This window comes from Myxocyprinus asiaticus, chromosome 30, assembly GCF_019703515.2.
Source record: "Myxocyprinus asiaticus isolate MX2 ecotype Aquarium Trade chromosome 30, UBuf_Myxa_2, whole genome shotgun sequence".
Classification (NCBI taxonomy): domain Eukaryota; kingdom Metazoa; phylum Chordata; class Actinopteri; order Cypriniformes; family Catostomidae; genus Myxocyprinus; species Myxocyprinus asiaticus.
The window spans coordinates 40463618-40476402 of record NC_059373.1 but is presented as its reverse complement, the minus strand read 5'-3'; the positions used below and the strand labels follow the sequence as shown (position 1 = coordinate 40476402).

The window sequence follows — 12785 nt, the reverse complement described above, 5'->3', positions numbered from 1 at the left end:
GATCAATATGTGTTGTTCGCCTCACATCACTCACTGGAACACAAACTGAGTGTCATGAGAATACCACAGAGCAGAGAATATTTCAGCCAGTGAGTGTGTGGAGAAAACACACAGAAACACATCAAGAGAACTCTGACAGCCTGTAGCTAACCAGGTAGGAACTTCATTAAAACAGCCAAAAGCCTAGTGACAATACAGGAAAAAATGGATGTTGGGAAAAGACCATGCAGATAGAACAACAGTCATCACATAAGGAGATCTGGGCTGGTAACCAAAAGATTGCAGGTTTGAACCCTGCATGGGATTAACATTCACTATTGTATTCATGAGCAAAGCACTTCCTGTAGCTACTGTAATAGAAATAGAATAGTTTTTTGGAAATGCCATGTTAAAGTCATGGAAACAAATTCCATTTACTTTGATAGTGAAGCAATAAAGATTCCATTCTACATGGCTGAATTGTCTTCAAAACACTCTGACAGAGAATTGTACACTTCAAGAACTCCAAACCTGAACACAAAATAAGCAAATAAGCAATGATTTGTGCCTGCACCTTGGGGAAAAGCACCAATATTTCAAGCTCAGCAGTGGATGGATCCATGGCGTAGATCAGGGGTGTCAAACTCAGTTCCTGTAGGGCCGCATCCCTGCAGAGTTAAGTTCCAGCCCTGCTCCAAAATGCCTCCTTGTAATCTTCAAGCACTCCTGAAGACCTTGATTAGCTGCTTCAGGTGTGTTTAATTAGGGTTGGAGCTAAACTCTGCTGGACTGTGGCCCTCCAGGAACCGAGTTTGACACCCCTGGTGTAGATGGTTCAAGAGTGGAATTTGGAGGTTGAAACAACCATCCCTCAGTGGACAAAGGGGTTCCAACACTGCTTATCCACTTCTTACAACACCCTTCTAACATCTCTACTGCTGCAGTTTTGATCCAACTCATACTCGCACAGCAATCACAGGTTGTGAGGCACGGAATCAGGAAGACAACTCCCTCAGTGGTTACGATTCACAGTCACTGAAGCAACTCTCCCTGCAATTTACAACTTGCATGAAGACAAGCTTAAATATGATGTTCCTTTCATCGGACAACTGAAGATATCACTTTACACTGTTACAATGTGTCCAGTTGTAACAAGTGACATTCTGTCAGGATCCAAAATGATCACTTTCTGAATGAGAATAAAAAATGCTAGTTGGCTGGTAACTTTATTAGGAACTACAACATTACAACATTACTGGGTATAAGTCGAACAGACGGTATGTTTGTGTTTATCTTTCTCTCTCTTCTTTCTCTTGCCATTCAGATGAGCAGCGCAGCACAGTAAACGAGTCCAGCAGCCTGTTGGGTGGTTCTCCCCGAAAAATTTGCAGGAGGAAGAGTTCTCCGTATCACACTGGACAGCTCCACCCGGCTGTGAGAGTGGCTGACTTGCTCCAGCACATTAACCAGATGAAGACTGGAGAAGCATACGGCTTCAAACAGGAGTATGAGGTGAGGAGCCAGTGGAGGACACTTAGCCACTGAAGTTGTAGGGTTTTTGAGAAGCAATTCAGCAGGTATTTGTCTGATTTTGCATTAGATCTAAAAAAAAACAATAATGGCATGGAATAATGGAAAACAAATTACATGTGTGAAAGGGAATGAGACAGAGGCTTATAATTATAAAACAAGTATATGTATTTCAGTAGTTGGTACCAATACCAGTGAAATTTCATGATTCTTGATAAATGTCCTGGTTAATTGTGTAACCTCCATTCCTTGATGGAGGGAATGAGACATTGTGTCTATGTAGTGACACTAGGGGTCACTCTTGGGAGCCCGAAACACCTCTGGTCTTTGATGAAAGGCCAATGAAAATTGGCGAGTGGTATTTGCATACCACTCCCCTGAACATACGGGTATAAAAGGAGCTGGTATGCAACCACTCATTCAGGTTTTGTGCTGAGGAGCCGAGACAAGGTCCCGGCCATTTCAGCGGGTAGTCCAGCATTGTGGCAGGAGGGACACAACGTCTCTTTCCCTCCATCAGGGAACGGCAGTTACGCAAATAACCAGAACGTTCCCTATCTGTCACTCACTCGACGTTGTGTCGATGTAGTGACACTAGGGGTCCCTATACGAAATGCCACAACTGTCTGAACTGTGTTATGTGAACTGGCGGTGTGTGACGGGCAGACCACTGTGTGCCTCGTAGCCAGAGCACCAGGCCGACACGTAACCTCCCCCAATGCTGTTATGAGGTGCGAACTCTCGGGAGGTGAACAGGTCCACCTGTGTCTCACTGAATCTCTCCCAAATTAGCTGGACTGCGCAGGGGTGGAAACTCCACTCTCCGTGGAGTGTTACCTGCCATGAGAGCGCATCCGCTGCACAGTTGAGGACACCCGGAAGGTGAGTGGCTCACGGAGACTTCAACGTCTGCTGACTCCAAAGGAGGAGGCGGCGGGTGAGTTGCGACATGTGACGTGAGCGTACGCTGCCCTGGTGTTTATGTACGCCACAGTCGCTGTGTTGTCTGTCCGGACCAACACGTGCTTGCCCTGAATCAATGGCTGAAGACTCCACAGGGCCAGCGATACCACAAGCAACTCTAGGCAGTTGATGTGCCATTGCAGGTGGGGCCCTGTCGAGAGCCCCGATACTGCCTGCCAATTGCACATGGCACCCCAGCCCAAATTCAAGCCATCCGTCGTGATCAAGACGCACCTCGAGACCTGCTCTAAGGGAACCCCTGCCTGTAGAAATGCCAGATCTGACCAAGGGCTGAAAGTTTGGCGGCACCGTGGCTTGATAGTCACGTGCTGGGTGCCATTGCGCCATGCCCACCTCGGGACTCGAGACTGTAGCCAGTGCTGGAGTGGTCTCATATGCATCACCCCTAGGGGAAGTACCACTGATGGGCGAAGTCCTCGACAGTGTCGCCAAAAAGCCCCCCGTTGGAGATGGGCGCATCGAGAAAGCGAACCTTTTAGCGTCACGCATATCCACAAGGTTGAGCCACAGGTGCTGCTCTTGGACCACCAATGTGGACATCGTCCAGCCCAGGGCACGCGCCATGACTTTTGTCGCCCGTAGAGCGAGGTTGGTCACGGTACACAGTTCCTGCATAAGCCCTGGGTCAGTCCTACCCTTGTGCAGATCTTTAAGCACCTTGGCCTGGTGGACCTGCAGGATGACCATGGTGTGCAGGGCAGAGGCGGCCTGACCCACGGCGTTGTAAGCCTTCGCCATGAGTGATGAAGAAAATGTACATGCCTCGGAAGGGAGCCTTGGTCGGTTCCTCCAGGTGGCTGCGCCCTGCGGGCATAAATGCACCACTACGGCACGCTCTACCTGGGGAAGCTTGACGTATCCCTTAGCCGCTCCGCCGTCGAGGGTAGTTAAGGTGGACGAGCCAGCGAAGCGTGTACGGGCAGAGAAAGGTGCCTTCCACGACTTCGTGAGCTCCTAGTGTACTTCCGGGAAGAAGGTCACCGGGGTGGGGCGTGGCCGTGAGTCGCGTTCCAAACCCAGAAACCAATCATCCAGCTGCAAACGCTCAGGGCAGGGCGGAGGGTTCCACTCAAGCCCGATGTTCGCGGCCACCCAGGCAAGCACGGCTGCCAACTCAGCGTCCGCCTCATCCTGAGCTCTACCACCCGAGAGCGGGAGCTCAAAAGATTCATCCGCTTCCGAAAGCAGAAGCCCACCCTCTGATGCTGCGACTGATAACTCATCCTCGTCATGAGCCCCGAACGAGATATTAAATCCGCCCTGAGGCGGATCGCCTGCCTCGCTTGTGAACTCTACCAGGTAGAACGAGTGTGCTGGGGGATGGGAGGTCCGCGGGGACTAAGCTGGCAGAAACGCTCCCATATCCACATCCAGATCGCCCGCGGTGGTCACCGACGCAGCCGCCTGAGTATCAACCCAGGACAGACCGGGTCGGGAAGCAGCCTCGTTGGCTCTCTGCTTCATGAAGAAGGAAGAGAGCCGCGACCACAACGTTCTCATGGGCATGTTCTCGCAGTGAGAACATGACCCCTCCACAAAAGCTGCCTCAGCATGCTGGCGACCCAAGCACTCGAGACAGATTTCATGGCCATCCGGTGGGGAGAGATAACGGCCACACCCAGTAGCACAAAGGCGAAAGAACATCTTTAAAAAGATGCCAATCGTTTGTGCGTGCTCTTTTGGAGAAAATATACTCTTTTTAAATATACTCTTTTAACACCTGTGGACTTTGGAAGATAAGGTGACAGGACGTACACACATGCGCTCGGCTCCGAAGAACAAGTCTGAATGAGTGGTGCACGCCATCTCCTTTTATACCCGTATGTCTGGGGCAGAGAGTGGCATGCAAATTTCACTCACCAATTTTCATTGGCCTTTTCTGAATAAAGCAAAGGTGATTGGGGCTCTCAGGAGTGAACCCCTAGTTTCACTACATCGACACCACGTCGAGTGAGTGACAGACAGGGAACACTGTGTTTATAACTCTGAAAACCAGTGAGACATTTCAAAAGCATCAGTCTGACGCACATAAACATATAAATGTATTATGTTTATAATTATTTTAATTATTATGTATTATTTATATACTGAATTATCTATATTTTGCGGCCTTTCTCAGCAAATATTGAAATATGTGAGTAATTATTCAGCATGTCATTTAATTAATTCAGTTCAGAATTTTATTGATTGACTTGATAACAGAATTATACAAGTTTTTATTGTTATTATTATTTTAAAAAAAAGCGAACATTTAGTTTGGATTTATTTCACAATTGTACATTCTGTATAATATTCCATTCAAGATCAGGAAAAAAATTTCCTGTGACTTATTTAATTGTTTTTTAATCATTTTTGGGAATCTTCAAAGTCTTGTGTAGGAGAAAGAGAAACAGTTCAAGATAAAGAGAGAAATATTGATTATGTGATTTAGTTCAGGAAGAATGAAAGAACGACAGACTTTGATGTAAATGCCAGCGGAGCCTGGGGTGATCTTTAAGGAACACAGAGAGAGAGAGAGAGAGAGAGAGCGAGAGAGAGAATCTTACATTACAATTGTTAAAACATTATATTTTTAATATTTTTATTTATTTTTTTTTTTTTATCCAAAAAATGTAAAACATCATCTTAAAAGGTTTTCAAACCTTAAATTATCATCAACAATTAAACACAGAATCCCTTTATAACACCAAATCATCTCAAATGTAATAAGATCATTCATGGACTTATAATATCGAAAGTCAATTAAAATCCTAGATTTTACAATGTTAAAAAAATAAACATTGAAATTCTCATTTACATCTCTTTCAATCTTATTTTTCCTTGCAATATAAATTGCCATTTTGGCTTGACCCAGTAAAAAATTAAACAACTGACACTGGAAACGATGTTTTCGATTGTATTTAAACCCACAAATAAAAACTTCCATTGAGAATATTTCTTCACAGCTATCAAAAATTCTCTCTAAAATATTGAATAACGGTTTTAACCTATTACACTCCATAAAAGCATGAGGTTTCCCCTTTGAGGACAAAAAGGACACCCATTGCTGACATCAACATTTATAACTGACAAAAAAGCATTAACTGCAATTGCACCATGCAGGATTATCCACTGCAAGTCCCCAAATTTCTTAGGTAAAGGAGATTTATATAAAGCTCTCCACTCTGGTCTCTTATCTCCCCCCAATCAAAGAACAGTGTGCCAAGGAGTATCACTCCTATTATCTAAAGACTTCTTATTCAAGGATTTGACACAACCTTCATACAACAATTTTCCAGAGGACGGAACTGAACCAATTATTATTAAGTTGCCAGAATGTAACAGTACACCTCTATGATGTTCAAAATTGGGTAATAAAGACAAGTTGGGAAAATGATCATCACGATTTGGAATAATTAATCCTAACATATATTCCTCTAACAATTTACTTTCTTCCAATGCCATTACAGATCTCCACTTCTCAAATAATTTAGAGAATTTGCGAGTTGATTTTATTCCCAAATGTTCAACTGATGAGTCAACATCTTTTTTTGCATAAACATTGCGTCTCCTAAATACACATCCAAGTATTTAAAATCTTCTCTGGACCACATTAATCCTTCTGGTGGTTTTGGCATTCCATTGGACCAACTTCTGACCAATATAGCCTCACTTTTAGACCAGTTTACTTTTGTGGCAGAGACTTTCTTAATCTTTTAATATTTCCAGCATTAAATCAATGTCTCTCTGTCCATTAATTAGCACAACAACATCGTCAGCATAAGCTGATAATTTAAATATGTTTTTGCACTTTGGAATACATATACCATTTAAATCATTTCTTAACTTACATAAAAGGAGATCTATTGCCAAAGTGTACAACATTCCCGAGAGAGCACAACCTTGTCTGACACCTCTATACACCTTAAAAGGAGCACATACATTTCCATTAATTTTCAATAAACTTTCAATGTCACATTACAAAGCTTTAATCATAGAAACAAAATCAGGCTTAAAACCAAAAGCTGTTAAAACATCCCATAAATAATTCTGTTCAATTCTGTCAAAAGCCTTTTCTTGATCTATTGACACTATACCAAAATCAAGGTTAAAATTATTGCTGATGACTAAAATATCTCTAATAAAACTAATATTATTAAAAATGTGTCTTTTTGGAACACAGTAAGTCTGATCAGGATGTATGACTTTTTCTAAAACTTCACTTAATCTATTAGGTAGAACTTTAGAAAGCAATTTATAGTCACTACACTACAAACTCACTGATCTCCAATTTTTGATCTCATTTAAATCACCCTTTTTCGGCAACAGAGCAAGAATTGCCCTACGAATTGCTCAATGGTAGCTGTCCCTTAACCAAACTATCATTAAGCACTTCTACTAGATCTATACTTATCTCTGACCAAAAAGTTTTATAAAAATCAATTGGTAGACCATCAATTCCTGGAACTTTGCCACATTCATACTTTGGAGAGCTCTATTCAATTCTTTCAAAGTTACAGACTTACTGAGTTCAAAATTAGCTTCATCAGAAACCTGGGGCAAATTATATAAAAAAAAACAAAAAAAAACATTATAATTTTTTTTTCCATGCATAAGCTCACTTTTATACAAATCTTCATAAAAACTGACTGCCCTCTTTCGAATTTCAACAGAATCAGACATCAATACTCATAAGGCATGAATAAGCCTTTTTTGCCTATTTTTTTTTTTTTTCTGCAAATGAAAGAATTTAAAATGTACAAAAATTTAGAAGCGTCCATTAACTCTATATTCTGGAAGCATGACCTGACTAGAGCTCCCTGTGTAACAGTATCCATCAGATTAGCTAAAGAGCTATTCTTTTCTTTAAATCTCTTAATAAGTGTCGACTCACCAGTAACATCGACAATTTCTTGTAAATCCAATAACTCTCTCTCTCTCTAATGTTTTAATTGTGCTAATTATGTCTCCTGTGACGTTAAAAGTATATTGTTGACACAATTGCTTAATTTGCAACTTTGCAAGGTCCCACCATTGCTGTAAGGACTGAAAAAAAGATTTTGTGGATCTAAAATTATTCCAAAATTCTTAAAAAAAATCTCTTTAAAATGCTTATCACTCAATAAGTTATTATTTAAGTGCCAATAAGCACTTTTCGGCTTAATAGAGTTTGCGGTTACAGCACATTGTACCAAACTATGGTCAGAAAAACTGACTGGGGTAATGGAGCAACTCATAAAGAAACTAAACTGGTGTTTATAACCATAAAATCTATCCAATCTAGCAAGCGATAGTAAATTGTCATATGCATGAAACCATGTATATTTTCTCTGAGAATTATGAAAATTCCTCCACACATCATGAGTTTTTAATGACGTGAGGTTCAACATGTTCCCTATCTGTCACTCACTCGACTGTCGATGTAGTGACACTAGGGGTCGAACTTGGGAGCCCCAAAAACCTCTGTTATTTGAGAAAAGGCCAATGAGAATTGCCGAGTGGAATTTGCATGCCACTCCCCCGGACATATGGGTATAAAAGGATACGGCTTGCAACCACTCATTCAGATTTGTTCTTCGGAGCCAAGCAGTTTAGAGTGTATCCACTTATGTTCTATTCACCTCTAAAGAGTATATTTTCTCTAAAAGAGTAGCGCTGACGGGAAGCGTCTTTTTCAAGATGTCTTTCTGTTTATGCGCAGTTCCTGGATACGGTCGTTATCTGTCCGCCTCTGACGGCCATGATCACTGTCTCACGTGTTTGGGTCGTAGGCACGCTGAGACAGCATTTGTGAACGGTTCATGTTCTCACTGCGAGAACATGACCATGGCAACATTGCAGTCCAGCCGCTCCCCGCCCCTGTCCTTCTGCCTACATTCACAAGGCCATGACGGTTAGCGCTGGGGGCGATTTGGGGACTCCAGTGGGAGCATTTCCACCTGGTGAATCCCCATGGACCTCCCATTCCCCAGCACGCTCGTTTCCGCCAGTCAAGTTCATGGATGAGTCAGGTGGCTCGCCCCAAGGTGAGCTTAATGTCTCATTCGGGGCTCGGGAGGAGGATGAGGTTTCGATCGCAGCATCGGAGAGCGGGCTGTTACAGCCTGACGTGGAGGACTCGGCTGGGCTTCCACCATCTGGTGCAATTGCCCAGTCTGAGGCCGATGCGGAGCTGGCGGCCATGCTTGCCCGGGCTGCCGCGAGCGATGGGCTGGAGTGGAAACCTCCACCCTGCCCTGAGCGTTTGCAGCTGGATGACTGGCTCTTGGGCTCAGAGCACCGCACACAGCCGCACTCTACCTCAGTTTCTTTCTTCCCGGAGGTGCATGAGGAGCTCACAAACTCATGGCAGGCACCTTTCACTGCCCGGAGCCGACTCTCGGGTTCCTCCGCTCTCACTACCCTCGACGGTGGGGTGGCCAAGGGGTACTCGGAGGTTCCTCAGGTGGAGCAGGTGATTGCGGTGCACCTGTGCCTGCAAAGTGCCGCCACCTGGCGGAATCGTTCTAGGCTCCCATCCAAGGCCTGTAAGTTTACTTCATCCCTGATGGCCAAGGTTTACAGTGCCGCTGGACAGGCCACCTCTGCCCTGCATGACATGGCCCTCCTGCAAGTTCACCAGGCCAAAACACTGAAAGAGCTGCACGAGGGTAGTCCTGACCTGGGATTGATGCAGGAGCTGTGCTCGGCGACCGACCTAACCCTATGGGCGTTGAAGGTCATGGCACGGGCTCTCGGGCAGGTGATGTCCACCATGGTGGTCCAGGAGCACCACCTGTGGCTCAACCTTGCACAGATGAGCGACACTGACAAGGTCCGCTTTCTTTATGTTCCCATCTCTCAAGGTGGCCTGTTCGGTGACACTGTCAAGGACAGTTCCCGGCAGACGTAGGCCATCCAGCACATCCTGCCTCGGTGTGATTCTTCCTACGGGCCGCCAAGATCCCGCACCCCATCTGCTCGCCACCGAGGGCGTCCACCTGCGTCAGCAACACTGGCTCCACCACAGCTCGAGCCAACTGCTTGGCCCCGGTGTAGAACAACAAAGTTGCGGGCAGCTGGCTGGGTGTACCGCTTGCACACAGCGCCTTTCCCCTCCTTGAGGGGATAACGGCGTTTTTTTTTGTCCACATGAGTTCCCGGGACCGGCGAACCCTGGATGTCTTTCCTACCCCAGCACGCTGTGGCAGGCGAATTCAGCAGAGGAATTCGATGCCAAGCCCAGTACTCATGAAGTATGCCCTGTCAGGTCAGCCCCTGTACTTGAGATAGGTGCTCCATGTGTGGTGGTTCCCTGTCAGTAATCCCATATGAGGTTTTTTCCATGGTACGGTTTCCCTGATGGTAAACCCGTGTCTTCCCTTGGGCAGAGTTCTGCTCTGCCACCAGTCACTGCATTGTAGAGCTCCTCCCTTCCAGGTAGGACCTACCGTGGGGACTCCTTTCCATGTGAGGTACTTCCCGGTTGGTAACCTGAATGAGCAGTTGCAAGCTGTCTCCTTTTATACCCATATGTCTGGGAGAGTGGCATGCAAATTCCACTCACCAATTCTCATTGGCCTTTTCTCAAATATCAGAGGTGTTTGGGGCTCCCAAGGTCGACCCCTAGTGTCACTACATCCATCAGGGAACGGAGGTTACAACAGTAACCAAGACGATTCCTATCCATAACATGTTCAGTACAATTAAAATCACCACCTATGATTAACACATCTTCTGAATTACAATTTGTTAAAATGTTATTCAGAGTATCCAACAAACTTTTACAATTTCTTCAACTTGATAAGAACATGGTATGAGACTCTTAGAAATAAAACAGCAACTCCCCCACTGATTGAGGTCAAATGACTTAAAACAGATTACCCATCAATCTCCCTTGCCCAATCAGCAGCATTTCCTTCATCACAGTTTCTTGAACAAAAAGAACATAAACTTTTCCTGTTTAAGTATTTCAAATAATTGAATTCGTTTTTTTCCTTCTCTCGCACCATTTATATTTAAAGAAGCAATCTTTATTTCTCTCATAAATGAGGAAAGCAAAAAACATATAGAACTAAAAAAAAAAAAAAAAATGTAAGCATTTTTACTGCTGACATTTTTCTCTGGCTGTGTATTAAGCTTTGCAAGGATTTTCTTCAAATGATACACCTCCTGATTTGTGAAGCAACTTTCACTCCTAAACATTTTTGCTTTTTCAATAAATTGCCGAACATCTGGGAAATATTCTTCAATGCGCACTTTCCTCTAATTTGTTGTCACTTTTAAGAATGATTTAATATCGTCTGCGCTGTAGTTTTCACTCTAAAACCACTCTACCACTTTGCAGTAAACTACATGTAATGCTGCATTCAGAAAGATCACATTCACTCTCTGTATCTGTCTGGCTAAAGTCATATTTAGCTCCTCTTTTTGCTTGTTTAACAATGGGACATTGCTGTAGTCTTCATTTCTGTGGGGTTTTAAATGTACAGTCATCATATTCATTCAAATTCTGATTCTCACCATCATTAACAGGAGAGTGCACAACAGCCATTACGATACTGGCATCATTTTGCACTTCACTCACTTCACTTTCCGACTGATCGCCCTCAAAAACACCAACCACAATCTATTCTTCGACAGATTTCTCTGTTGATGCATTGTCCACTACATTTTCCACGTTTGTCACAACAATAGATGTCTGCACTGAACTGGGTCCAGGCATTTCAACATCAGACATTTCTTTATCTTGTACCATATCTTTAACGTTATTCTCTGATAAGGGCTTATTATTGGGCTTATCAACTTTGCCTGGACAGGCTCGGACAAGATGCCCTGTTTCACCGCATCCAAAACACTTCATGTTGTTTGTAGTGTTGTTACTGGGGTAAAGATACAACTGATCACAACCCCACTTTCTACCAGCTGATTCGCTAAATCAGTTGTCTTCAAAAACACAACCACAGCATTATTCATGCGGGATGCGGACAAAATGTTTTCATGTCCGGTTACTTCACCCACTGCTAAACTGCACTCTTCTACACTGGCAGTTGAGTCTATTTTAACTCCATGACACCACGTCAATGAGTTAAAACTTCTGCCACCCGGGCACGCCATGCTCCCAGTACACTTCTGGGAACTGACGCCCTGGTAATTCACCTGCATTTTTTTCCCCACAAACTAAATACTCTGTACAAACAACAAAATCCAAAACTAAATACACTAAACATTCAAAGAAAGCAAAGAATAAACTGAAAGATAGATAAAGATAAATCACTCATACCTGACACAACACCCACACACTCCATGGCTCCGCCTACTTACTCCGCTCATGCGCACAGAGAGAGAGAGAGAGAGAGAGAGAGAGAGAGAGAGATGATTGAAAGTGAAGTTGAACTACAGCAATGACATAAACACTAAAACTTTGTCGTTACCAGGTTCAACACGACAAGTTTCCAGTGTCAAATAATTTTTCTCTCCTCACTGAAAGTGACAAAATCACAGAATCACGTCATCATAGTGCCGTTGCATGTTAGGAGTCAAACACAAGCCCGTCATTAGCAGTGTTGGGTAATGTTACTTTTAAAAGTAACTCCTTAGAATATTGCATTACTCCTTAAAAAAGTAACTTAATTCATTAAAAAAGATTATTTTGTATTTTATTCTTTTTATGGAAAGTAAAGTGTTACTTTACTTTTGCATTACTTTTTTCTCACAGCCACTTTTTCTTCTGCTATGCTATTCATTCCATACAAGAGACATTACAGGTCATTCTAGCTACTGTACAACACTCATGTCAAAACAACATAGTAATCATTCAGATATTTAGAAAGTAGGTCTGCACGTCATATTTATAATAAAGAATCAATAACATGAATATGCATGATTTGTTTTTCCATCAACATGACAGCCAATATGAATAATAAAGGATAACCACTGTCTTACCTAAAGCAGCAAAGTCCAACACTTGAACCTGTAACATACGTCATCATATGCTGTGCCTGTCGACAATGCCAGAGACCACTTGAGATGTTTTTCAAAAGTCAGGATAAAATTAAGTGGGGAATGCCAGCCTAACATATTCAAGGAATGTGTCTGATAATAAAATACTTAAAACATTTTTCACTTAAGTCATCTCAGTGTAAGCTTGTTTTGAGTTGATCCATGGTGCATACAGACGCCACAATTTCAAATGCGCATTTTGATACAACTTGAATGGAATAATTTTTAATGCTACTAAAATGTCATAAAAATGGTTGTTTCATGAATCAAACTACTTATTTATTATAAAACAAAAATATAGAATATTTTAGAAACTAAGACATTTTCTCTGC

General features: G+C 43.2%; 1 protein-coding gene across 4 annotated transcripts in view; it reads left to right on the top strand.

The window, feature by feature from the left end:
* Nucleotides 1-12785, top strand: part of LOC127420681 (receptor-type tyrosine-protein phosphatase U-like) — a 426908-nt gene that overhangs the window by 352329 nt on the left and 61794 nt on the right. For all 4 annotated transcript variants that reach the window (XM_051663146.1, XM_051663144.1, XM_051663145.1 and 1 more), the window contains exon 17: nt 1304-1491. In XM_051663146.1, coding sequence (XP_051519106.1) covers nt 1304-1491 — 188 coding nt within the window. The remainder of the gene's footprint in view (nt 1-1303; nt 1492-12785) is intronic.